This window comes from Globicephala melas, chromosome 10, assembly GCF_963455315.2.
Source record: "Globicephala melas chromosome 10, mGloMel1.2, whole genome shotgun sequence".
In the NCBI taxonomy this organism is placed as follows: Eukaryota; Metazoa; Chordata; class Mammalia; order Artiodactyla; family Delphinidae; genus Globicephala; species Globicephala melas.
In genome coordinates this window covers 4,633,985-4,659,481 of record NC_083323.1, presented here as the reverse complement: position 1 = coordinate 4,659,481, position 25,497 = coordinate 4,633,985, and the positions used below count along the sequence as shown (strand labels likewise).

The following is a 25,497-nucleotide window of genomic DNA, read 5'->3' as shown; positions in this document are numbered from 1 at the left end:
TCCACGCGGAGGGAAGTCAGCTGGAGTCACGGCTGCTCCCTTCCCTCCTCCCCAGGGGAGACAAGGAACCACCCTCACTCAGCCCGGCCCCTTCCGGGCCTTTCTCTCCGTGGCCTCACATTCTCGGCTCTCCAAGTCATGAGCTCCACCGAGCCGGCCGGGCTCCAGAGTTGGGCCTGAGTGGTCCCGGGAGGCCCAGGCGGCCAGCACTGCCTGCGACCAGACCTCGTGCCGGATAATCTGCAACCGGCATCCCCACACCCCCCCCAGGGCAGCCTAGGTGAGGTGCCCCACTGACACCCGAGCCTCTGCATCTGTCTCTCAACTGCCTCTGAGCCCAGGAGGTGAAGAAAGAATTACTGATAGCACTCCCTGAACTCTAATCCCTGGAAGGGCAGGTGAGGGAGGCCAGCCCAGGGGAGCCTCCCCATTCGCTGGTGTGGAGACGGCGGGTCCCTCACCTCTGTCTCCAGGAGGCCGCTGTAGGCGGGGTTCGCTGTGCTTCTTCTCTTCCGCTCCTGGCGCTTGCTCTGGATTTCTGGAAAGGCACAGACGCAGCAGTTACTGGCATCTTCCTGCCCCAGGACCCTGAATGCCTCCTCCGCAAACCCCAGGCGCCACCATCCCTTCCTGCCCTGCAGCCTCTCTGCCCAGCATCCGCGCCCCGGAGTGGCCCCGGGCGGGTGGGTGCCCCCGGAATCGCTCACTCTGAGGCAGGACAGACCTGCTGGCCCCAGGCTGAAGGACTGACTGGTGGGAGGGTGTGAGGTACCCAGAATCCAGGCACCTGCTCTCTGCAAGGCCCCGTGTGCCATCCTCCGGCCCGGGGATGTCTCTCATGGGACCCTGGGGACAGCAGATGCCCACTGGTCAGACGCTGGCCTGGCTGAGCCGCAGGGTGGGACTCCGGGCTCCTGGGAAGGGCAGGGGCAGCCTCTGTTCGGCAGCCTGACCCCCAGGACGCCAGGCACGCGTCCTCCTGATGGGGGCCGGCGTGGTGGGCCTCATGCAGCTTGAGAACTGGGTTTCCTCTCCCCCTTCTCGTTTTCATTTCCTTCCTCTGCTTTGACTGCCAGGTGGGCCCTGTCTCTGCCTGTAGCTGCTTTGACATTATTTCCGAACCTCTGTCTCTTGGACCTGATTTCTTCTTTGAAACTGTTTCAATATTATTCGTGTGTTTCCTGTAAGGCACCTCAGACCCTCTTTGGGAAAAGACAGGGTCCAAATAAATAAGTATTTAGGGTATCATGGGTGAGAGAGAGGAGAGTTTTCACAATGAGGATGATTTATAAAAATAGTAACATTCCCAAATGTATTCGCAGAGTGTTTTTATCTCAGTTGCCACGACACCCCTGAAAAGTCTGAAAATGTGGTTTTCCTCACGTTGTAGATGAAGAGACTGAGGTTCAGAGTGGGGAAGGAGCCTGCCCAAGGTCACCCAGCTGTAAGCAGCACGGCCAGGACTTGAACACGGGACTACTGACGTGGATGTGCAGGCCAGTCCCACGGCCCCAGGCTGCCTCCATGACCCCAAAGGCAGAGCATAAACAGCTCTCAAAGGCTACCAAGCACAGCTGGATTCCTTACACTCAAGTTCAAGCAGGAGTATTCAGACCTTCAGATGGAAAGCTCAGAGAACCCCTTCCGGCCCCGCACAGCAGAAGGAAGGGGGCCGCAAGCAGGGGCTGCTCAGATGAGACTTGCCCACTGGGGCCAGGTCAGTGGAGCCTGGGGGGCTGGGCCACACCCCTGTCCCTCTCCACCCAGATCTACACCCCAGCTGCCGCCAGAGAGTGAGTCAGACCCAGGGAATGCAAATGGAGGTGGCCGTGGAAAGGCCTGGACCCACCTCCTGGGCACGTTTGACTCAGTTGTGCACAGGAGGCCCGGGCGAGCTGTGTGGGCTCCCCAGGTCCCTTCCCTTCCCCAGGCTTCAGTTACTCACCTGCTGTAATGGAGAGAACCTCCACCTGAGATTAAAGCCTGTAAGTGCCTCGGGCACTGGGGGATTCAGTTCATTCCTTTCCTTTCCTCGATTTTAAGGAGGAAAAGCAAGTGAAGTTTCCTTCCTAAATCCAGATTTACTTGGGGTGTAGGGATGTTTTCACTTTATAAAATATCTTTAGCGGTGAGGTCAGAATCGTGGAGAACACCCTGAGCTGGGAGTCAGGAGACCTGGATTCCAGCCTGGGCCTGATACTGACTGGCTGTGGGACCTCGAGCAAGAGAATCAACTTCTCTGGCCTCAGCTTCCCCACAAGTGCAACCAGAAGGTTGGTTTCCATGCTTTCCAGGCCCTTAGATTCTATGACGATGCATAGATTGATCCCATCGGTAAAGTCAAGCAGCACCTGTAGTGTTACACTGACCTGTCTGCTCAAATAATGTTCTGATTTCCACCGATGGGTTTGGGGGCAGACGGGACCCATGGACCAGTTCAACAGCAGGGGAGGTGGTGCTGGGCATTCCTCTTGGTTCTTTACAACAATCCCAGGAGGAAGGGTGGGTTGTTATCCCATTACACAGACAGAGAAACTGAGGCCCAGAGGAGCTGGGGGACTTGCCCAAGCCTGAGTAGTTAGTAACGGCCGAGCTGGGCACCTTGCTCTTATCACTTCACTGTGCTGCCTCCAACTTGGGGGCCGGGAATGCCCAAGGTCCCTTCAATAGACACAGTGGGTTTCGTGCACAGTCACAAGCTGGGAGAGCGGGCAGGCACCCTGGTCTTCGTGATGACCACCTGGCACTTGGCACCCACCACGCAGAAGGTGGGTCACACCCGGGCGCTGCCATCTGACCGGGAATCCGAGACCCACTGCTTCTGTCTGATGCCAATTCAGCAACCCCCCGCCCCATCCCGTGGGCCAGGCCCAGCTCCGCCACAAGGGTCCTCACCTTCCAGATGCTCCGTCGTCACCAGGCCCAGCGCTACCATGAAGGCGATTTTCTGAGGGAAGGAAACAGAGAAGGGTTAACGCAGCTTTTCTGTTTTGGGTTTCCTTAGTTTTCATTTCATGCTCTTTCTCCGTCCCGGGACCCCACCCAGGACCCCATATGACGTCAGTCATCCTGTCTCCTCAGCTCCTCTGGGCTGCGACGGTTTCTCAGACTGCCTTCTTTTGGATGACCTTGGCCGTCTGAGGAGGACTGACCAGGAATTTTGTAGGCAGACCCTTGTCTGGGATTTGCCTGGTGTTTTTCTCAGGATTAGACTGGGGTCCTGGGTTTTGCAGGGAGACCACAGAGGTGAAGGGCCCTCGTCCCATCCCCTCGGCGCGCTGCACGCGCCGTCAACATGGCCGATCACTGTGATGTTGACCTTGGTCACCTGGCTGAGGTGCGGTTGTCAGGCGTCTGCTCTGCGAAGTTCCTCTTTACCCCACCCACCGTCCACACTGTCACCTTTGGGAGGAGGTCACGACGCACGGCCCACATCTAGGGAGGTGGGGATTAGGTCCCACTGGTGCTTTTTTTTTTTGGCCATATAGACCATTAAAAAATTGTACATAGTAGAATTTATCAGTATTTTCCTTTGCAGTGTCTGGATTTTTGCATCTTAGCTAGAGACTCTGAGTTTAGAAAGCAAGTTGCTTACGTTTTATCTTAGTACCTAGAGTTTTACTTTTTCCATTTAAATTTTTGATCTATTTGGCATTCATCCCGTTGTATACGGTATATATGGATTCATTTTATTCCACGTGGCCACTCGTTTTTTCCAATACCATTGATTGAAAATTCCATCTCTCCGCTTTTCACTGATTTGAGGAGTGAATCATACACACACACACACACACACACACACACACACACACACACGGCCCTCCATTCCGTTCCTTAAATCTTCCCATCTATTCATAAGCTACCACCTCACTTGTAGTTCTCAAGGCTTTACAGTAATCTGACGGCATTAGAATCCCGTCCCTGTTTTTTCCTGTTCCGAGCTTCCTCGGCTCTTCTCGTTTATTTTTTCATGTGAAATTTAGAAACCATCTTCGGTAGTTCTGAGAACGAGGGAATCAGTTGGTATATTTCCTGGGATGATGCTAAAATTATAAATTAACTTAGGACATAATGACAACCTAATAATATTACATTTTCCTCTCCAAAACCACAAGGTGCTTCTGTTCTTTGTCTTCAGGAGTTTCAAACTTTTCCTCAAACAGGTATCGATCATCGTGTTTATTCCTTGGCATTTCATCCTTCTGTTGCGATCGCAAATGCAGTTCTCTAGAAAGCTTCTAACAGGTTGCTGTGCGTTTCTCTAAAGACTACTGACGTTTGTAAGTTACCACACCGGCCGCCACGCTGAATTCTCTCATTGTCTGCAGCAGTTTTTCCGGTGAGAGTCTCCTGGGTTTTCTACAGCATCTCAAATAGCGACTGTTTACTCCTTCTTTCCAGTTACTTCAATGCTGTTGAAAATAGTTTGCCTCAATCTGTCACCTTTAAATCATATTCTTCGATCCACTGACAGTTCCAACTCCACAAACGCGACAATCTGAGAGCTCATTCCTCCTCTCTCCCTTCTCTCCCTCGCTCTCTGCTCACTTAGGTGAATCTTACACATTAATATTTATGTGTCATCTCGTACATGTAATATTTACATTCTGTGCCAGCACCCTTATCCTGTTTTACTCCATAGTTAAATATGCACGACGCTCAACCAGCGTTGGTGCCAAGCTTTCCCAAGCGTCTCGTGGTCGATGGGGGTTGAGTTTCTAGTAGTTTCTCACGAATGGCTCATGGGAACAACATTTCCTGAGTTCTTGGCAGATTTAGAACCTTTAGTCTGTGGCCTTTCAACGTGAAGGCCATCTTGGCTGCACCTAAGCGCCTTGGGTCCCCTCTTCTCTCTTCCCGCTCTCCTGTGTTCTGGACTGAATGTTGCCGTGGAAAAGTTAGAAGCCGGCCCAGTTGTTCTCCCTCTAAAGCGACTTGATTGCTTTTGCCTGGATGCCTACGGATCCTCTCGTTTCCATTAAAAGTCAGTGACTGGGCTTCCCTGGTGGCACGGTGGTTGAGAGTCCACCTGCCGATGCCAGGGGACACGGGTTCGTGCCCCGGTCCGGGAAGATCCCACATGCCGCGGAGCGGCTGGGCCCGTGAGCCATGGCCGCGGAGCCTGCGCGTCCGGAGCCTGTGCTCCGCAACGGGAGAGGCCACAACAGTGAGAGGCCTGCGTACCGCAAAAAAAAAAAAAAAAAAAGCCAATGACTTTACTGGGCTGTGACCCAATGTTAACCCAGCACACACGTCAACTTCCTCTGGAACCTAGTGTGTCCTTGCAGTATAGAAATTAAAGTCTCCTTTCATTTCAGTAAATTTTCTTGAATTACTTTTTAATTAAAGTTTTTAAAATTATTATTATTTGGGCTGCTTTGGGTCTTCGTTACTGCACGCTGGCTTTCTCTAGTTGTGGCGAGCAGGGGCTACTCTTCCTGCAGTGCACGGGCTTCTCATCGCCGTGGCTTCTCTTGTTGCGGAGCACGGACTCTAGGCGCGTGGGCTTCAGTAGTTGTGGCACATGGGCTCAGTAGTTGTGGCGCACGGGCTTAGTTGCTCAGTGGCATGTGGGATCTTCCCGGACCAGGGCTCGAACCCACATCCCCTGCATTGGCAGGCGGATTCTCAACCACTGTGCCACCGGGGAAGCCCCTTGAATTGCCTTCTAAAAACAGTGAAGCAACACCACACCGTGAAAACTCAGGCCCGTCAGATTCAGTCCTGGAAGACGTGTGCTCACGTCAACACAAGACTACGAAAGACGACTGAGGTGGCCGCAGACCTGCTCAAACAGGGGTTCTGAGGTCCAGCAAGTCTCCAGCCAGTCGATGCCAGTGCAGGCTGCAGTTTGGTGCCACCTGGTTGCAGTGTCACTTCCAGGGTCCTGTGGCTGAATGGACAGTGGCCTCTAGGAATCTGCCAGTCCTGGCACCCCCTTCACTGGCCTGAACTGGGAAGGCTGGGCTGGGCCAATACTAGTGGAGCCCATGCTCTGCCTCCTGGTTCCCCACTCGGCCTTCCCTTCCCTCCAGCCCCTCCTCTGCAGAACACAACTTCAGCCCACCATCACCGACATAACAGGAGCAAACTGCCTACCACGTTATAGCCAAATTCATATCGCAGGGAACCGTGGGAAAGTTTTACTGTAGCTCTTCTGCCCCGTCATCCCGGTTTTCTTCTTTAAAGCCTCCAATTATGCACCTGTTGTATCTTCTTTGCTTGTCTTCTCTAGGTACCACTTCCTAATATTTAAAAATCCATTCTTTCTTTTTTGTTTTGTATACTTCTCTCGCTCCTGCCTGCTAGGTCTTCCTGTCTTCTGCTGTGACTATGGTGCCCTGTGCTCCCCCAGTTATGTAGTTATGTGATGGTCTTCCTAATTTTTCCTGAAAATTTCCAGCTCACGTTTCCCTCTCTCCAGTACTTCGGCCTAAATGGCCATCTCTTCCCTCAGCCCTTGTCTTTCGGCACTGCAGCTTCCTTCTTAGTAGTGATTACCGTATTGATTTCTTTCTTTTGATTCATAGTAGAATACTGGGCTTTGGGGGTAGTGTTTTTTATTTATGGTAAAAATTGCTTCTCTTTCTCTCCTTACGGTGGCTTTGTACTGACTTCACTCTTCACATACGGTGCCTCAGTGGGATTCTGTTTTATCACGCCTCCTTGCTGCCCAACAAGGTCAAGGAGGGTCTGTGGCAACTTCTCTGCTCCTGGAGGCCTTACGGAGGTTCTCTTTCCATATCCCTTTGTGTGGTCCCAGCCCTGTCTACCCCAAGTGCGGCTCACAGACACTGCCTGTCCTTTTGCACTTGAATACAGACTTGTGATCCTCAGCACGGATGAGTCTTTCTGCAACCTGCAGCTCCCTGGCCGTCAGCAAGGCCCCGCCCACACCACTCAGTTCTGCTGCTTCATATATATATGTGAATATATAATTTATACATACATAATTTTATATATAAAATTACACATATATAATTTTTTACGCTTCTTTGCATCTCTGTGCTATCTCTGTGGTACCATATTCCAAAGCACTAATTACCTCTGTTCATCCTGTCTAGTAATTTTTTTTTATCTCAATCACCGTGTTTTTCATTACCAGATGTTCAAATAATTTTTGTAACTGTCTGATGTTTTATTTTCATGATCTTTTTGCTTCATTATTCCTTATTTATTTCAAGTGAATGTTATTCCTTTATTTTTAACTTCTTTGAGTATCCTAAACATATTTAAAAGTCACTGCTACGAATACGCCACAAAATTAGCTTCATCTTGAATAAATTCACGTTCCAAAAGTTGATTTTATTGATTGTCCTTCTTAGCATTAGATCGCATCATGTGTTTTACAATTCTGTCCGCAGACTCACCTCGGGCACTGCTTCTTTTCTTCTCTGTTTCATGTTTCATTTTCCCTCCCTACTGCTTACCCTCGCCTTATAGCAAGTTTGCAGTCACCCTGGCCTTGCCCAGCCCAGGGGTGGCCCCAGGCACAGGCTGGCTCCTGGACTAGCAGGGAAGCCTGGTTCTGCTCCTCTCTTGCCAGAAGAATTCAGGGGACCCACTGCCCCTTGGGAGCCGCCTGGTCACCCTCATCTGATTCTGAACCTGGGGGCCACGGTCTGGGGCATCTGTCGTGCTCACTGCCTGTGTTTCTGGGACACAGCGATGCACAGTCACATCTTTACTACTGGCTCTTCCTGCATGCTGTCTGTTGTTGCTGAGGGTTTGCAGCAGAGAGGTATGGTCCAAGCGAGAACTCAAAGCCATACTAATGGGGGCTGTGCTCTGATGGCTTTCAAGAAAGGGGGTGACCAATACAAAATTGAGGAGACCCTGCCATTTTTGATGATGTGGATGAAACTTGAAGGCATTACGCTGAAAGAACTAAGGCAAACAGAGAAACACAAATGCTCTATGATTTCACCTATACATGGAATCTGAAAAAAAATCAACTCTTGGCAACAGAGAACAAATTGGTGGTTGCCAGTGACAGGGGGTGGAGCTTGGGGGAATTGGGTGAAGGTAAGTCAAAAGCACAAATTTCCAGCTATATGATAAATAAGTACCGTACAGCACTGGACTGAAGTTAACAATACTGTCTTGTAAACTTGAAAGTTGCTAGGAGAGTAGATTTTAAAAGTGCTCATCACACAAAAAATAAATAACCATGTGAGGTGATGGATATGTTAACCACAATTACCCTGGTGATCATTCTGCAATATACACATATATCAAATCATTACGTTACACACCTTGAACTTATACCATGTAATATGCCAATTACATCTCAATAAATTCTAAATGGAAGAATGTTTTTAAAAAGAAGACGGGTGACTTGGTTATTTCTGATCTAGCTGCAGGGAAGAACCCATCTAGGGGTTCGGAGCCTGGGCAGGGCCAGGGCAGGAACCGGGGCTGTGGCAGCAGGGATGGCGTGGAAGGAGGGAGCATCTGTGTGCACGGGTCTTGCCCAGAGAGGCGGCCGGGGCTGGCGTGTGGCAGGGCTGGAACAGGGCTGGAACTCCTGCTCTGGCTGTCATTCCACAGGGCACGTGCTAATCTGAGGGTGACCAGCTTGGACAGATGCTGCCCGAGGCCAGAATAATGAGTAGCACAGAAAAGGCCAGGCTCTGTCCTAAAGAAGGCAGAGGACTTGGGACAGGAAGGAGACTACGGGGCCTGGGGCAGGAGTCTGGAGCCCTGGTTCTGTCTGGGTCGAGGGGCGGACACGCTGGCCTCTCTCAGCCCGCCTCCTCGTTTGTACGATGAACACTGTAATTCCTGCCCCACCTGCTTCACAGAGCTGCTGGGAGGATGCGGGAGAAAAGGGGAGGAAGCACAGTTAGCTACGCAGGCTCACTCGGCAGAGAGGTGGGCTCACTGCGCGGGTCCCTTCGATGTCTCGGGTGGGCACTGTCATCTCATCTCATCTCACAGGCGCCTGCGGGCTCAGAGATGCCGTGCGTGTGGGATGTATGGACACTGGGACCTCGACAGCCGCTACCCCAGAAGCCACCGTACAGCTGAGCCTTACAGACAACCGTCAGTGTCTCTACCCCAAATCCACGCCCCACCCCAGGGCCCTGAGCCCGCGCCTGGCTCAGCTGGTGAAGTTCCTGGGGCAGCTGCTGCTCTGGCCTCAAGTGCTCCTGACTCAGATCCTTCACGAACAGGTTCAAAGGCCGCCACAAAACCCGTGTCTGTGCAGCACGACTGCTCCCAGCCCTCTTCTGAAAGCAACTTTAATAAGGATTTTTACACCAGGACGTGTTGTAATTGCAAGTTCTATTTAAGTCATTACACGTATTTACACTAATTATGTAATTAGCTGTAATTATACTAATTGTATAAATGCACAATAATTGACTAAGATATACTTTGAAAGAACAAAGAGAATGTACCCAGAAAACCTTCCCGAAAATTAAGGGTGCAGCAAACCTCATGGGAGGACAGAAGCGTGCTCATGGGAGCCTGAGCTGCGAGCTGGCCCGGGCCTCACCCCGCACACGGTAGGAGCTCATACATTGCCACCAAATGGAATGGGTTGTCTCTCTTGAGACAAAACTGGGCCTCAGGCCACAGAGGAGACTGGCTCCATCTCAGCCTCCGTGAGTGGTCGACTCTATGAACTCCCAGCAGGCTTTCTAGACATGTCAAAAGACAATAGCCAAGTCACTCTCCTGCTCAAAGATAGTCCATGGCTCCCCACTACCCACGGAATCAAGTCCCACCTGAGTAGCGTGCATCGGGTCTTCCAGGACTGGGCTCCGATGTCCGTCTGTAACCCCATGTCTAGAAATTCTCAGGCACACATGCTACCCACGGTCCAAACAGACCAGCTGACTTTCCTGGGAGTGCTGAGTCCTTTCCCTTCTGCCCGGGCAGTGCCCTCCCCCTGCCTCTTGCTCTTTTACTGAAACCCTACCTGTTCCCCATGTCCCTTCGATTGTGCCCCTCCCCTGCAAGGCCTTCTGCAGTCCTTCCAGACGGAAACACGGCTCTCTCCCTCTCCCTGGATCTCCCACAGCTCAGAATCTGTAACTCTCTGATGACACCTGACAATTTTTTAACCCAAGTTCAAGTCCTAGTGGCCGTGCCTGTGTCTGCCAGTAGGAGTGAGTTTCCCTAGAGCCGGGACAAACTACATCTGCCCCGTCTCAGTGTCTCCACCCTCAGCCCAAAGCCTGGCCTGCAGCAAAGGCTAAGACATGATTGACAAATAAATGAATGGATGAATGACTTCTTTGGATGACAGCACTTTGATAAAAAGAATCAGAAGGAACGGGAGGAGCCCAGAGGGATCTCTTCTGCCTGCTGGGGATGGGTGGTCAGGGAAGGCTGCCTGGAGGAGATGGTTTCTGAAGGGAATCTTATAAAATAAAGCAGTCAATAGGGAGAGAAATGGGGGCTAAGCAGGGGCAGTCACATGGAGAAGGGCCCAGGGGGTGGTGATTTGGGCCCAGGACGGCCGAGGATGCAAGCAGGAACACAAGGATGTCGCTTGCTGTGACCAAAAATCCCGCAAAGAGCTGATGTTTAAGGCCTTCAGGGTCCTGCTGTGCCACCTTCAGACATTCAGTGAACAGTGGGGTGGAGGGAGGAGCAGGGCTGCTTTAGGGCCACATGTGCCAAGAGCAGCGCTGTCCCCTGGACGGAGGGTCCTGAGGACAGGGGGACGGGTGGGGACAGCGGGGGCTTGGGGTGGTGGGTCACAGCCAGCAGTGCCCAGGCACTGTTCTGGGGCCTCGGCAGACACTGACTCACGAGATCCTCCCAAAAACGCCGCCAGGAAGGCAGACTCATCCGCGCCGTCCTCACAGATGAGGAAATGGACGCGATCTGCTCCCCACCCCCGCGCACCCCGCCACACCTGCGCTGCGATGAAAATCCAGGCGGTCTGGTCTACGGCTGGTGCTAACCACTGCCCCACGCTGCCGCTTAGCCAGCAAATCCCGGACACACAACGGCTGAGACCTCAGCTCACTGGGCCAGTGCTGCCTGGAGCTCCCACGGCCCAGGGCGGCTGTGCTCTGGGCTTGTCGGGGTGAGGCCCGTCCCCACTCCCTGGGCAGCCGTGTCCTACAGCGGCCCCCAGACCACAGCCACCCACCTCGGGGTTCTCCTGGCTCGGGGGCCGGTCTTCCTTCTTCTTTTTGGTGGCCTGAGCTCCCTGAGATGGCTCCTCTGTGGGCGGCCGCGACTCCGCCGTGCTCTCGGGCTGCGTCTGCACTTGAGGCTGAATGATGATGACCTGGGGACGGGGCAGAGGGGTGAGGGGGGAACGGGAGGGCCCAGGGAGGGCAGGCCCACAGAGCCCAGGGCCAGGTGTGTCCGCCCCAGACGGGCACGGGGCCTCGAACGGCGGTATCACAGAGGAACGAGGAGGCTTGCACCCACCTCTCCAGTCCACGGGGTGCCTGCACCCTAAGGAGAGTCTGCACAAGAAACGGTCCTGGTTTAGGAACCAGAAGGCCTGGGTCCAATCCTGTGCTACTGGCTCCCGGCTGTGTGGCCTCGGGGAGGTCACTTCACATCTCTGAGCCTCAGCTTCCTTATCAGTAACACCTTCGCAATACCTACTTCCAGGCAGGCTGTGAAGATTCAGGCGGAAGGAACACTCAAGGCAGGTTGGTTTCTTTCTCCCCAGTTCACATGCAGGAAAACTGAGGCTGAGAGGGCTCAGAACTGCTCCCTGCCTGAGCTCATCAGGTTAGGTAGCAGAGGGGCTGGGACCCTTCCCGGGTCTGTCTGGCTGCCTGCCCTGCTCCCCCCTCCCCAGGCCACTGTTTCCGAGGTGCTCAAACCTGGCCTGGGGGTTCGGGCAGGTGGGAGAAAGGAGGTCCCGTTTTGCTCACTCTGAGGGGCCCTGCCAATCCTGGGGGGATGGAGAGGGGGAGGGGAGTCTAGACCCCACTCAGCATCAGGCAGAGCAGCCCCGATCCAGCGGTCCTCATGGGGCTCAGGGCTCATTGGTTGGGGTGAGGTGCCTGGAGCTGAGAAGTCTGAGATTGACTTCTGCTGCCCGGCCTCTCCCTAGGCCACAATCGCCTTCACCTGTGAATCATCTAGCTTATTTATGTTTTTGGACATTGAACTGGGAAACAATCGTTATCTTTTTCATGGATCTAGGTGAAAGAATCTACCAGGAGCAGCCCTGGGTCTGGCCTCAACCAGGAGTGACTCGAACTGTTTTTCCCTCCTAAGAACACATAGTGACTTGTGAATTGTTTCCTCGGATACTTGCAGCAGACTTTTTTTTTTTCTTTTTTTCTTTTTCTGTGACTTGTGAATTTGAACCTCTTACACATGAAGAGAAAATGCATCCCGTTTTTCTGCTGGCTTAAGGGAAAGGACTTTGTTCTTCTTTGTAACATAATTTTGAAATCCCAGAATTCTCTGGATGGAAAAAAATGCTCCCTTTTTATATCCATGGGAAGAAAACAGTAAGATCCCCCCAGAAAAAGGGGTAAAGAATACCCTCAGGTGAGTCACATGGAAGGAGACAGGATTCTTGAAAAGTACAGGGAAACCTTCAAGTTCAATACTAACCAAAGGAATTCCGCTTTCAACGACCAGCATCTGTCTGCATCAACTAAAGGAGCAAAAAGCATTTAAAAATGACAACACTGGATGCTAGTGAGGTTGCAGTGAAACAAGCACACTCAACCAACAAACGTCTGCTAAGCTCCCCCTCTGGACCAGGTCCCATCCTGGGGTGCGCGTTTCCTCACTGGAACTTGCCATCCGACCCTGGCTGGCGATAACTCTTTAGGCTTGGAGAATCCTTGGGGATACTGTCCATAAGTGGGAGAGCTCAAAAACATACCCAGAAATATACTGAGTGCAATAACATACGGCTGCAGGAAAGTGGCTGACGCTAGGGCTGGGAAATAGGGGACACGGGCCATAAGCAAGAGAGGGGCAGCCTGGTGGACCCCTGAATTGGAAACAGAGGAAAAGAGACCAAAGAGAGGAAATGGAACCTCCTATGCAGCCCAAACACCTCACACAGTCATCAAGGAGCTCAGACGGAAACAGGAAGAGGATCTTAGTTTTAGTTTTAAATCTTGGCAACAAATCATAGATATTCCGTTCAGGCACCCGGGGTCCAAAAAGTCCTTGACTATCTCCCTCCATTGGCAGAGACTCTTCCAGTGGTCCACGTGGCCACACGTTTTATTAATTAATTATTCCAACAAGTGAAGTAATTCATCCATCGACCAATCATTCTTTTCCTACTGGTATTAATTCATCCAGCCACACAGTCTTTTGTTCACATATTCATTCCCTTGTACCCCCATTATTCCCACACCAATTCATTCATTCATCCACACCCTCATTCACACACCGTTCATTCTACCACTGACTCATTCATTCATTTGTACACGCCCCACCCCACCCCCCCTTTATGCACTCATTCATTCACTTATTGTTCATTCCCACGCTGTTCATTCAGTCCTCTGTTCACACTCCATCCATTCCTTTGGCCACCTAATCGTTCTGCCATCCGGTCATTCATTCTGCCCGGCCCCCTTCACCTGGCCCCTTGGGGAGCCTGCCCGCGGGCGCCCTCACCTGGTTGTCGGCACTGATGAGGAGAGGCTGGACTTTGACGCTGTCGCTGACCACGGACACGGCGGTGCTGGGGGCCATGGCGGTGGCATTGCTGGGGGCGGTGGAGATGAGGGCGTAGGCCACCCCGGCACTGCTCAGAGGAGAGGTGACGGTGGCAGGCTCGGCGAGGGCTCGGGGCTGGCTGCCGGGCGTTGGCACATGGCTCACGGTGTTGTTGGCAGTGGGGAGGGCTGGGCTGGGGTTCTTGATACTGACCACGGTGGCCTTCTGGAAGGTTGGGGGCTGCTTGGGTGGCCGGTCCCGGCCCGGGGTGACGGGGAGGCTGTCTGGAATCAGAGTCTTTGGCCTAACCTGGGGAGGGAGGGACAGTGGCACGGTCAGACAGACACACAGACGGGGTGATGACAGCCATGGCAGATGACAGGGGCACAGACATGACCTGGTCAGGGACTCCCACGTTAGAGGTGAGGAGACGGCAGCGGAGAAACCATGGACCTGCCAAGGCTGCCCGGGTCCTGGGCGTGCACTGACTGGCCTGGGGGCTCTGGTCGCGGGTGTGTGCGTGTGTGTGCGTGTGTGTGTGTGTGTGCGCGCGCGCATATATTGGGGCAGAGGGAGAGGTGGCCCTTGGACTTTTACAGTTGAGGGGTGTACGTGGGAGTGAAAACTCCTAGGAAGACAGCACTGGCCTTGAGCAGAAGCCTTTCCTTGGAGCCCCAGTCCTGACCCTCCCTTGCTCAAAAGCCTTCCGTAGCTCCCCACGGCCATTAAGTCACGGACAGGCAAAGCGCAGCTCCATTACTCCACATCCAAGGCCCCCAGAAGGCCTCTGCTGACGTCTCCAGAGCTATGCCTGCTCCCACTTCCCCTTCCAGTGCCGCCAGGCCTGCGGTTCTGGTCTCCCCACTGCCACCTGCCTCCTTTTCTCACCCCCGTGTCCGCATGCTCCAGTATCCTTCTGGGGTGCTCGTCCCCTGAGGCCTGCCTCCACCTTGGACTACCAAGACTTCCTACCCTCGGAGCCCTGCTTCTAGCACCATCTCCTCCAGGAAGCCCTCCCTGACCCCCAGGCAGGCTATGAGCCTCCTCGAGGCTCCCATAGCCCCCGTGACTCCTTCTGACTCAGGCCAATCACTCTGGGTTCAAATCGTCTGGCTCCTTGTCTGTCCCCCTCCTGGAATCTGAGCCTCTTGGGGACAGGATCCTGTCTGATTCAGCACAGGTGGGCATTCAGCGAGGCTGCCACAAGGACCAGCGGGCCCAGGGCAGCCACCGCTCACTGTCCTCGAGCTGGGGGCATCGGCCCAGGCCTGCGGCCCCAGGACAGGCAGGAGCCGTTGTCGCCTGTGCAGCCGGCAGCCCCTCGCAGCTCAGCAGCAGGTGCCCCGCAAAGCTGCGTGCCGGGCGACACCCAGCAGGCTTCTGCTCCAGACCAGGCCCGGCTACAAAGGTTTTGTGCCCCGATTCAGTCCTCACGGCCGCCAGGGAGGCACTGGCACCACCCTCTCTGCAGACGAGGAGACGCAGCCCAGGTGACTTGCCCAAAGTGCAGAGCCCGGCAGGGGACCCCGGCTGGAACCCAGGCCCAAGGCCTGGCGTCTGCGCCGTCTCCTGAAATGCACCCTTTTGTCCAAAGCTTCTAACACTTTTTTGACTGTGACCCATATTCAAAGATCTCCATTAGGACTTCCCTGGTGGCGCAGTGGTTAAGAATCTGCCTGCTATGCAGGGGACACGGGTTCGAGCCCTGGACTGGGAAGACCCCACGTGCTGCGGAGCAACTAAGCCCGTGCACCACAACTACCGAGTCTGTGCTCTAGAGCCTGCGAGCCACAACTACTGAGCCCGCGAGCCACAACTACTGAGCCCACGTGCCACAACTACTGAGCCTGCATGCCTAGAGCCTGTGCTCCGCAACAAGAGAAGCCACCGCAACGAGAAGCCCGCGCACCGCAACGCAGAGTAGCTCCTGTTCATCACAACTAGAGAAAGCCCGCGTGCAGCAACGAAGACCCAATGCAGCCAAAAATAATCAATCAATAAATAAATTTATATTAAAAAAATCTCCATTACGTCGTGATCCAGTCCAGAAACAAATTTTTCACAAAAAAATGCTTATGACGCGTCTTGGTATTTTCTGCTGTCTTCTAGTCCAGCCTAGTTTATTCCATTAAAAAAAAATCCTGGTCATGACCCACTAAATTGATTTCTCAATTCCTCACTGTGTGAAAAACTGGGTCTGGTCCAAACATCTCCTCTGAAGGGCAGGCAGAGGAGGCAGGAGAGGAAAGGGGCTCCCACGACGTCACACCCAGCTCAGGGCTCACCTAAACCTCACTGCTGAGGGGCTGTGGACAGACAGACAGACAGCCCGGGGCCCACCCGCAGGCTGCTTACCTGAGGTAGCACTGCCGCTCCTTGCCCGGCCAACCTCTGCAAGGAGCTCACCTGAGGACCTGTGACAGGCACTGCAGTGATGGTTCCCAAAGCCTGGAAGACAAGAGGAGGGTGGCACTGACACAGGACACGGCACTGGGACTCATGCGACCCCACCCGGCCGGCACCCGGAGACTCTCCCCAGCCTGGCGGCACAGGGGTGCCTTGGAGACAGCGAACTCTGCTCTGCTCTCCTCTCTCTTAATGGTAAGCTTTTTTTTTTTTTTTTTTTTTTTTTGGCGGTACGCGGGCCTCTCACTGTTGTGGCCTCTCCCGTTGCGGAGCACAGGCTCCGGACGCGCAGGCTCAGCGGCCATGGCTCACGGGCCCAGCCGCTCCGCGGCATGTGGGATCCTCCCGGACCGGGGCACGAACCCGTGTCCCCTGCATCGGCAGGCGGACTCTCAACCACTGTGCCACCAGGGAAGCCCTAATGGTAAGCTTTTAAATCACAAAAGTAATATGTAACATGCAAGAAATTTTGGAAACCAGAAAGAGAATGGCATCCCCGGAAAACTATCACTGTCTCACATTAGCTTCCTTTTAAGTACGTTTTCTCTATAGCTGTACATGGAATTCTGTAACCTGTTTGTTTGGTTTTTTCATATTGATTCCCTGCAAACATTTTTTGTTATTTTATTTGACCTATGAACATACAAACATGCAAAGTGAAAAGGAGGGAGGAAGGGGCAGAAAGAAAATGAAGGAAGGAGAGAGTCTGAGAGACAGAGAAGAGGGAGAGAGAATAGAGCAGGAAAGACAGAGAAGGGAGAATAAGGAGTTTATTCGATTTATAAAAATCACCTTAAGCACACACAGCTCAATTTGCCTATAGTTGTGACCTCAATAATCCTGTCCAATTTCAGGACAGGTTATTTAGTAAACATGATGTATATCTTGACAAAATAAAGGAGGCTACTAATAAGAACCAGCGAAGGTTAATTAAGAAAAAAAATCATGCTAAACTTGGAGCTTCCTTCCTTCCCAGTTTCCTTGGACTTGTCTTTTCTCATTTCCCCAGAGTGGAATCCACTCTCATTTTACCCAAAGACCCAGCACCACTCACACCAAACAGAATGTGATGTGTAACCTGTTTTTCTACTTGTACTTAAGGACACATGTAAGGTTTCCTGAAGTTGTTAGAATCTCCATAAATCACCCTTTAATGGTTATAGAGTCTTTCATTCAGCAGACATCAATGCTATTTCCTCAGCCAATCCCGTCCTCCTAGGAATTTGGGTTTTATTCCCATCCTTTTCTGATTAATAAACAGTGGTGCAATATACATCTCTATGGATAAAGCCATTTCCACGTCACGAAGTATTTCTGTAGCACAGGGTCTGAAAACAGGAATCAATGGGTAGGGATTTTATTTATTTAGTTAGTTAGTTAGTTAGTCTGCATTGGGTCTTTGCTGCTGCACGCGGGCTTTTTTCTAGTTGCAGTGAGCGGGGGCTTCTCATTGCGGTGGCTTCTCTTGTTGCGGAGCACGGGCTCTGGGCATGTGGGCCTCAGTAGTTGCAGCACGTGGGCTCAGTAGTTTCAGCTCACAGGCTCTAGGGTGCGCAGGCTTCAGTAGTTGTGGCACTTGGGCTCAGCAGTTGTGGCTCACGGGCTCTAGAGCACAGGCTTAGTAGTTGTGGCACATGGGCTTAGCTGCTCCGCAGCATGTGGGATCTTCCCAGACCAGGGATTGAACCCGTGTCCCCTGCACTGGCAGGCAGATTCTTAACCACTGCACCACCAGGGAAGTCCATCAATGGGTAGAAATTTTAAAAGGTAGGACTATTTTGGGCCCTTGATATATGTCCCCACTGTGCTAACTCAGGAGGGGCCATGACCAGGGCTCACCCCAACACACCCTCAAATCTCAGCCTCCGAGTCAGGGCTCTTTCCAATGCATGATGGGATGGCCACACCTGCAGCAGGGTGGATATTCAGGGTGTGGAGATGGGAGACGACACACTCCCAGGGACTCCAGGCCCACACAAATACAGAGGATGTGTTTTGGGGTGCCCGTTTGCCTAAGGTCCCTTTTCTAGGAATCAACACTACCTACAGCTGATGAAGGGGAGGTTCCACATGGCCACGTTTGTACCCCATGAGCCTGCCTGATGGGGAGAGGCATCTCTCACTTGGGGCCAGCCAAACCACCAGTGACCAGAGAGGTTCTCTCTTGAACTCAGAAGCCAAAATTCTTAACAAAGTGTCAGCAAGTCAACTCCAGCAATAATATGAAGGATAATACATCTTGAATAAGTTGAACTCATCCCAGGAATGCAAGGCTGCATCACCATGTGAAAATCAGTCAGAAAAAAATGATATGGTTAACTCAATGTATGCAGAGAAAGCATTGAACAAAATTCAACATCCATTCATGATAAAATATTTCAGCAAACTAGGAAGAGAAAGTAACTTCTTAACCTGATAAAAGGCATCTATAAAAAATGAACAGCTACCATCATACTTAATGATGAATGTTTTTCCACGGAGATCAGGGATGAGGTAGGGATGTTCTCTTACCACTCCTGTTCCCATTGGACTAGAAGTCCTAGCCAGTGCAATAAGGTAAGAAAAAGAAATAAAAGGCCTTCAGATTAGGAAGAAGAAATAAAACTGTCTCTGCAGATAGCAGTAGCAACTACGGAGAAAATCTGACAGAATGTACAAAAAAAGGTTGTTAGAACTAATAATTGAGCTTAGTGAGGTTGTAGGATACAAGTTCAACATACAAAAAGCAACTGTATTTCTATATACTAGCACGAACACTTAGAAATTTAAAAAATGTTTACCTGCCATTTGCAACAGCATCAAGAAATGAGGAATACTTAGGGATACATACGACAATAGCTGTATAAGAGCTATACACCGAGAACTTTCAAACACTGATGAGAGGAATTTTAAAAATACCTGCATAAAGAGAGAGACATACCATAACCACGGATCAGAGGTCAGTGTTATTAAGACGTAAATGCTCCCCAAATCGACCTATGGCTTCAATACAGCCTCCATCAAAATTCACCCCAAAAAGGGTAGAAAATGACAAGGTCCTTTTTAAATGCATGTGGAAATGCAAAGGACCCAGAATAGCCAAAACAACTTGAAACAAACAAAAAACAACATCAAACAAACAAAGTGAAGGACTTATACTTCCCAACTTTAAGACCTACGATAAAGCTACAGTAATCGAGACAGTGTGGTATAGGTGTTAAGTTATGCAAATAATAGATCAATGGAACTGAATACGGTCCAAAAATAGACTCAAACATATATGGTCAATTGATTTTTCAGCAAAGGCTGCAAACTCCATTAACATAGTGGAGAAAGGACAATAGTTTCACAAATGGTGTTGGAACAAGTAGATACTCGTATGTTAAAAACAAACGAGACGTAACTAATCCATACGTCTCACAGATTTTTAAAAAACCCAAATGGATCAGAGATCTAAATGTAAAGCCTAAAACTGTAAAATTTCTAGGAGAAAACACAGGAGAAAGTCTTGGGGGCTGCGGGTTAGGCACAGTGTCTTGGATACAACACCAAAAGCATGATCCATATAAGGACAAATTAATACACTAGACTTCGAAAAATTAAAAACTCCTGAGCTGGAGAGACAGTGTTAAAAGAATGAAAAAACGAGCCACAGACTGGGAAAAAAACATGTGCAAATTACCTATCTGATAAAAGACTTGTATCCAGAATGTATAAAACAACTGTCAAAACCCAATAACTGGAAAACAAACAACCCAATTAAAAACTGATTTGAACAGAACACATCACTAAAGAAGATATGCTGATGACAAATAAGCAAATGAAGAGCTACTAAACATCATTCGTTAGAGAAATGCGAATTAAACCACAGTAAGACACCACCATGCACCCATTCAGACGGCTACAATAAAACAGGCTGACCGAGTCCAGAGCTGGTGAGGTGCACGCACTACTCTTGGGAACGTAAAGCAGTGCAATCGCACTGGAACAGTCCGACAGTTTCGTAGAAAGTGAAACATACATTTACTGCTATGGACTGAGTGCTGATGTCCGTCCCCCCAGAACGTGTATGTTGAAATGCTAATCCCCAGGGTGATGCTTTTGGAGACGGAGCCTCTGCGGGTGATCGGGTCATGAGGGTGGGGTCCTCACGATGGGATTAGTGTCTTCATCAGGACAAACCTAAGAGGGCTTGCTTCCCCTCTCTCTCTGCCACGTGAGGACACAGCAAGGAGTCCGCCATGGTTTAAATGTTTGTGTCCCCCTAAGATTCGCTTGTTGGGATCCTCACTCTCAATGTGATGGTGTTAGAAGGCAGGGCCTTTGGGAGGTGCTTAAGCCAGGAGGGGGGAGTCCTGATGATATGAATGGGACTCGTGCCTATAAAAAAGGCTGCAGAGACTCTTTTTTTTTTAAAATGTTGAGCCTTCTTTTAATTTATTTTTATTTTTGGCTGTGTTGGGTCTTCGTCTCTGTGCGAGGGCTTTCTCTAGTTGTGGCAAGCGGGGGCCACTCTTCTTCGCGGTGCGCGGGCCTCTCACTGTCGTGGCCTCTCTTGTTGCGGAGCACAGGCTCCAGACGCGCAGGCTCAGTAGTTGTGGCCCACGGGCCCAGTTGCTCCGCGGCATGTGGGATCTTCCCAGACCAGGGCTCGGACCCGTGTCCCCTGCATTAGCAGGCAGATTCTCAACCACTGCGCCACCAGGGAAGCCCTGCAGAGAATCTTAGCTCCTTCCCCCAGGCAAGAATACACCAAGAAGTCTGCAGCCGGAAAGAGAGCCCTCATCTGACCATGCTGGCAACCCTGATCTCCAACTTCTGGCCTCCAGAACTGTGAGCAATAAACTTCTGTTTACAGTAATCACCCGGTCTGTGGTATTTTGTTACAGCAGCCCGAATGGGCAAAGACAGCATCCATCTGCAAATGAGGAAGAGGGTTTGCACCGCAAACCAAATCAGCCAGCACCTTGATCCTGGACCTCCCAGCTTCCAGAACTGTGAGAAATGAATGTCTGTTGTTGAAGCCCCGCCCCACCCCCAGTGGGTGGTGTTTTGTTATAGCAGTCCCAGCTAAAACATTCTAGCCCTAGGCGTTACCCAAGAGAAATGAAAGCACACGCCCACACAGAGGCTTGTTCCAGAGCAGTTCGCAGCACCTCTACTTGCGATCGCCCCAACTGGAAACAGCCCAGATGTTCATCAACAGGTCCACAGATGAACAAACTGTGGAATATGACTCAGAAGTAAAAAAGGAATAAGCAATTGATACACACAACGGGGATGAATCTCAAAGTAATCTTGCTGAATGGAGCAGGACAAAAAAAAGGACTTATTATTGTATGATGCCAGTTATAGGAAATTCCAGAAAATGCAAACTCATCTAAAGGGATCAGAGGTTGTGTGGAGATGAGGGGATCGGAGGAAGGGATCAAAGACACAGGGAAATTTTTGAGGGTCAAGGGTGTGTCTACTATCTTGATTCCGGTGATGGTTTCACAGGTGTAGACCTATGTCAAACATCTTGCACACCCCTACTTCCCCCCTTGTAGCTCTCTGTCCCTGGAATGAGCGTCATCCTTCTCCAAATGACACAGCAGAGCCCCACAACCCACAGGGCTGCTTCTCCGGATTATGATGGGGTGGTTCCTCCCTCCTCTGGAATTTTCCACCTGCCCTAAAGTGGGCGAAGCTCTGAGGCTCCCGTCCTTCCGGCCAGCTGCTTGCCTCTGCATGAAGCCAAATTATCCACATTTAACTGGAAAGTCCCTGTGGACATTTGCCGGAACAGAGCTTAAATGCAATGCAGCGAGCACCCAAACAGACGCGGTCAGTTTAAGAGGAAGCGTCCCAATCCACAGCGCCGCTTCCAGTCCCTCTCCAGCACCGCTTGGCGAGCCCTGCCCAATGCCCGTTTTAAAGGCTCTGCCCGCCTTCTGCAAAGGGATGCGCGTAGAAGGCTGTGCCCTCTCCCTCCCCTGGACCTGCGGTCTCATCGGCCTCACAGCCCCTGGGCCCCGGCCCAGACCTGGGCAGGTGAGAGGCAGGCACGAAGGGAGCACCATTTGACTGACAAGCTTCCAGACGATTCCATCAACCTGGGGACCACAGGATGAGAAGAAGCTGGCCTGTCCGTCCAGCAGGTTCTGTGATGAAAGGCCCACACGGGCACTTCACTCCATCAGTGAGCGGAGCTGTGTGGTCCCCTGGGTGCAGGGGTTCCTGTGCGGGTGACGGGTAGCCAGAAGATTCCAGGGCCCCGGGAACACAAGGGCAAATCCATGCCCAATACCTACAGGAGCCAGGGAACGGGCGCAAAGCTGCTTTCCCTGGGGACTCCGTTCTGGCTAAGATGCCCAGTCAAGGCCTCCAGACGAGGGGTGTGTGCCGTCTGTGTGCTTTTCCAGTCCGTGTGTCTCTGCACGGAAAGGCGTGAGGGTTGCTGTGTGTCTGTTTCCGGGTGTGTTTTCGTACCAGCTACTCCATTCTCTGGCATCCACGTGGGTGCCTGTGTCCTGTGTGTTTCCATATGGACTCTTCTCTGGGTACCTCTTTTGCTCTGGTCCGTGTGTCTTGCGGACGCCACCGTCTGTGGTTCTAAGCCTTCATTGCAGGTCGGCACTCAGTCCTCTCTCCTGACTTGGGACACGGGGGACATCTATCTACACACCTTAGAAATTTGCAATCAGGGAGGGGGAGGGAGGGGACCACGAGAGGGAGGGGTGGGTGGAGGCTGCTGGGGGGGGCAGAGCCCCCGAGGTCAGAGTGGGTAGGGGGGAAGATAGGGGGAGCTTTACTTTGACCTTGTTCTCAAATACTCAGTTACCAAGAAAGAAACAGGACCCGCCACGGGGGAAATACCAAACGCCTGCGGGATGTTCACAGCACAAAGATGGTTCACTTGCTGACTCCAACCCGACGGCTGGCATTTATACTACTGCCAGGACGCGGGGTGGCCGACGGCTCTTTAAGGAGCACCTTACCGTGTGTGGGGCGCCCTCTGTGCCACAGCAGCAGGAAGAACACGGAAGAATGGATGACTCCCTGGGTCAAAGGCCGAAGTCCCAGGCTTTGGGGAGGAGTTTGCTACAAAGAGGCCGCTGAGCAGGGTCCCTCCGCCGCCCCGCTTCTGGGAACCGTGGGTTCCTTCCGGGAACACCGAAGCCCCCTTCCAGCCCCTGTCCATCCTGTGATCGCCGTCTATTTGCTTCTCTTCGCTCCAAGGCTTACCCCAGAGCGCGTTTTTCCACATCCTTATAAACCTTTAATTAACAAGTCGAAGAGACATTTTATCTGGCAGGGCCTGACCTTTCTGCTCCGTGTTGGAATTTATCGATACCAGCAGAAACAATCATCTCAGAGACTATTTCACAAGCACCGGAGAGCTTATAGCCACACTTCTGTCGAGATAAACGAGCTCCTGGGCTTCCCCGGTGGCGCAGTGGTTGAGGGTCCGCCTGCCGATGCAGGGGACGCGGGTTCGTGCCCCGGTCTGGGAGGATCCCACGTGCCGCGGAGCGGCTGGGCCCGTGAGCCATAGCCGCTGAGCCTGTGCATCCGGAGCCTGTGCTCCGCAACGGGAGAGGCCACAACAGTGAGAGGCCCGCGTACCGCAAAACAAAAAAACAAAAAACAACAAAAAAAAAACGAGCTCCTTATAACTGCGGTTACAGCTCTAAGCATTTTAAGGGGGACAAAAAGGGGCAAGAAAGTCAAAGATAACTTCACATTTTTCCTGCATCAGTGGAGTCCCTGGGGCAGCCTGGGAAACCCTGGAGAAGCTCGGTCGTGGCCGAGGCAGGTGGGAGACGCCCAGGAGACAGGTGTCTGTACACGGGGTGGGGACGGACTGGGCTTGGGGCTGGGCTCGGGTTCTGGCTCTAACACCAGCCATGTGTGGCACCCTTGCTCTCTGTCCCCAGTCTCCTCGTCCACGACAGGAAGAGTTCCCGCTGCAGGGGCGGGAGGGGGCTAAAGGGATGGGCCTCAAGGATGAGCACAAAGCCTGGTGCACGTCTGGCTCCGTGAGACCCGGGTGGAGAGGAAGCGGGTGAGACCCGGCTGTGCCCGGAACTGGGGCACTGAGCGGGTGCCTGGGAGGGACGTACAACCCTGGTGTCCCGGCAGGGACCGCCTCGGGGTCAGCCTGTCCAGGTGCCAGTCCTGGAGTGGCCCCTCTCCTGATGGGGAAGCCCCCTCTGCTCGCCAGCTCCTACCTCCCCGTCTCTAACACGGGGCATACGTGCTCACCTCCCGCGCAACGACCGGAGTAAAGTACACGAACATGAGGAAGCGTGAAGAAGTAAGAACAGGAAACGGGTGTCCCAGGCTTCCTGCTGTGCTCGGTTCAACAGCTCTCTCCCTCGTCAGGGGACAGACCCCGGAGCCAGCCTGCAGCCAGGCTGTGTGGCTCAGGAAGGGGAACAGGGTGGTGAACAGGACGGGCAGTGCCCGGCCTCACAAAGGCTGCTCTCATCCCAGACCCCAACCCGATGGCTGGCTCAGAACTGGCCTTTCTCATCTCTGCTGCCCTGCTGGATGGCGGATCCTGGAGTCCAGCCCAGGTACCGGCCCGAGCAGAAGCTTGGTGAAGTGACTGATGGATGTCGTCAGACAAGGAGGGCCGCGGACCCCCAGGGTCCAACTCCGGGACCCCGGCAGGAGATGCTCAGGGAACGGCTGAGGGCCAGGGGAGCAGGACTCCTTGAACCCTGCACACACGGTCACCCAGAGCCCCACTCCATGAGGCAAGCCTGCCCCCGACCCCCTGGGCTTGGCTCCAGTTCCTGCGCCCAGCGAGACCCCAGACCTCACAGAGCCCCCCTCCCAGCGGGACCCCTGGCGTGTGTGAATGGGTTTTGAAGTGGCCCGGTCCTGTCTATGTGAACGTGTTCCCAAAGCAGGCAGAAAGCCAGTCTTGGGGACCGGCCCCTCTCCAGGACTGGACAGGACAACCCCACGCGGCACCCCAAGCCAGGGTCCACCCTGGCCTTCGTCTGCCACATCTCGGCCACCATCCATGAGCAGGCCTCCTGCCCGGGCTTTCCAGATGGGCCTGTTAAGCTGAGTCCAAGGGCCTTGCATGCTGGCAGCAGGGAGAGCGGCAGTCACAGCCCGCGGCACGAGAAGCGCCAGAGCCGCGCGGCCGGCTGTGTCTCCCACGCGCCCTGGCCCTGCGACACGCAGCAGGTCGGTGAACTCAGTCCTCTCTCCTGGTTGCAGGAGGAGAGGAGGGCAGCAGTGGGATGGGGGCCACACTGAGCCCTGCCCCACGCTCCACGTGGCCTCATGGCCCCCCCCCAGGCCACGTGGGCAGGGCTGAGAGGAGAGAGAGTTCCCCAAGCCTCACAGCTGGGGAGGCAGAGACGCAGGGCAATGCCCCACCTGGATGCCCTTTTCCAGAACTTTCTCCACTCACGGGACTCACAATTCAGGGCTGACGCCTGCTCTAATCCGGCCTGTCCCTGGACACACTATGCGTCTTCTCCTGACCCT

The 25,497-nt window shown here is 52.8% G+C and overlaps 1 protein-coding gene across 3 annotated transcripts in view; it reads right to left on the bottom strand.

The window, feature by feature from the left end:
* The window catches only part of PHF21B (PHD finger protein 21B), a 95,296-nt gene that overhangs the window by 9,650 nt on the left and 60,149 nt on the right, over nt 1–25,497 (bottom strand). For 2 of the 3 annotated variants that reach the window (XM_030855672.2, XM_060306385.1), the window contains exons 3-7: nt 15,976–16,068; nt 13,579–13,929; nt 11,114–11,254; nt 2,896–2,947; nt 462–538 (exon numbers count right to left, since the gene is read on the bottom strand). In XM_030855672.2, the coding sequence (XP_030711532.1) occupies nt 462–538; nt 2,896–2,947; nt 11,114–11,254; nt 13,579–13,929; nt 15,976–16,068 (714 nt within the window). The remainder of the gene's footprint in view (nt 1–461; nt 539–2,895; nt 2,948–11,113; nt 11,255–13,578; nt 13,930–15,975; nt 16,069–25,497) is intronic. The other variant, XM_060306386.1, reaches the window with a different exon arrangement.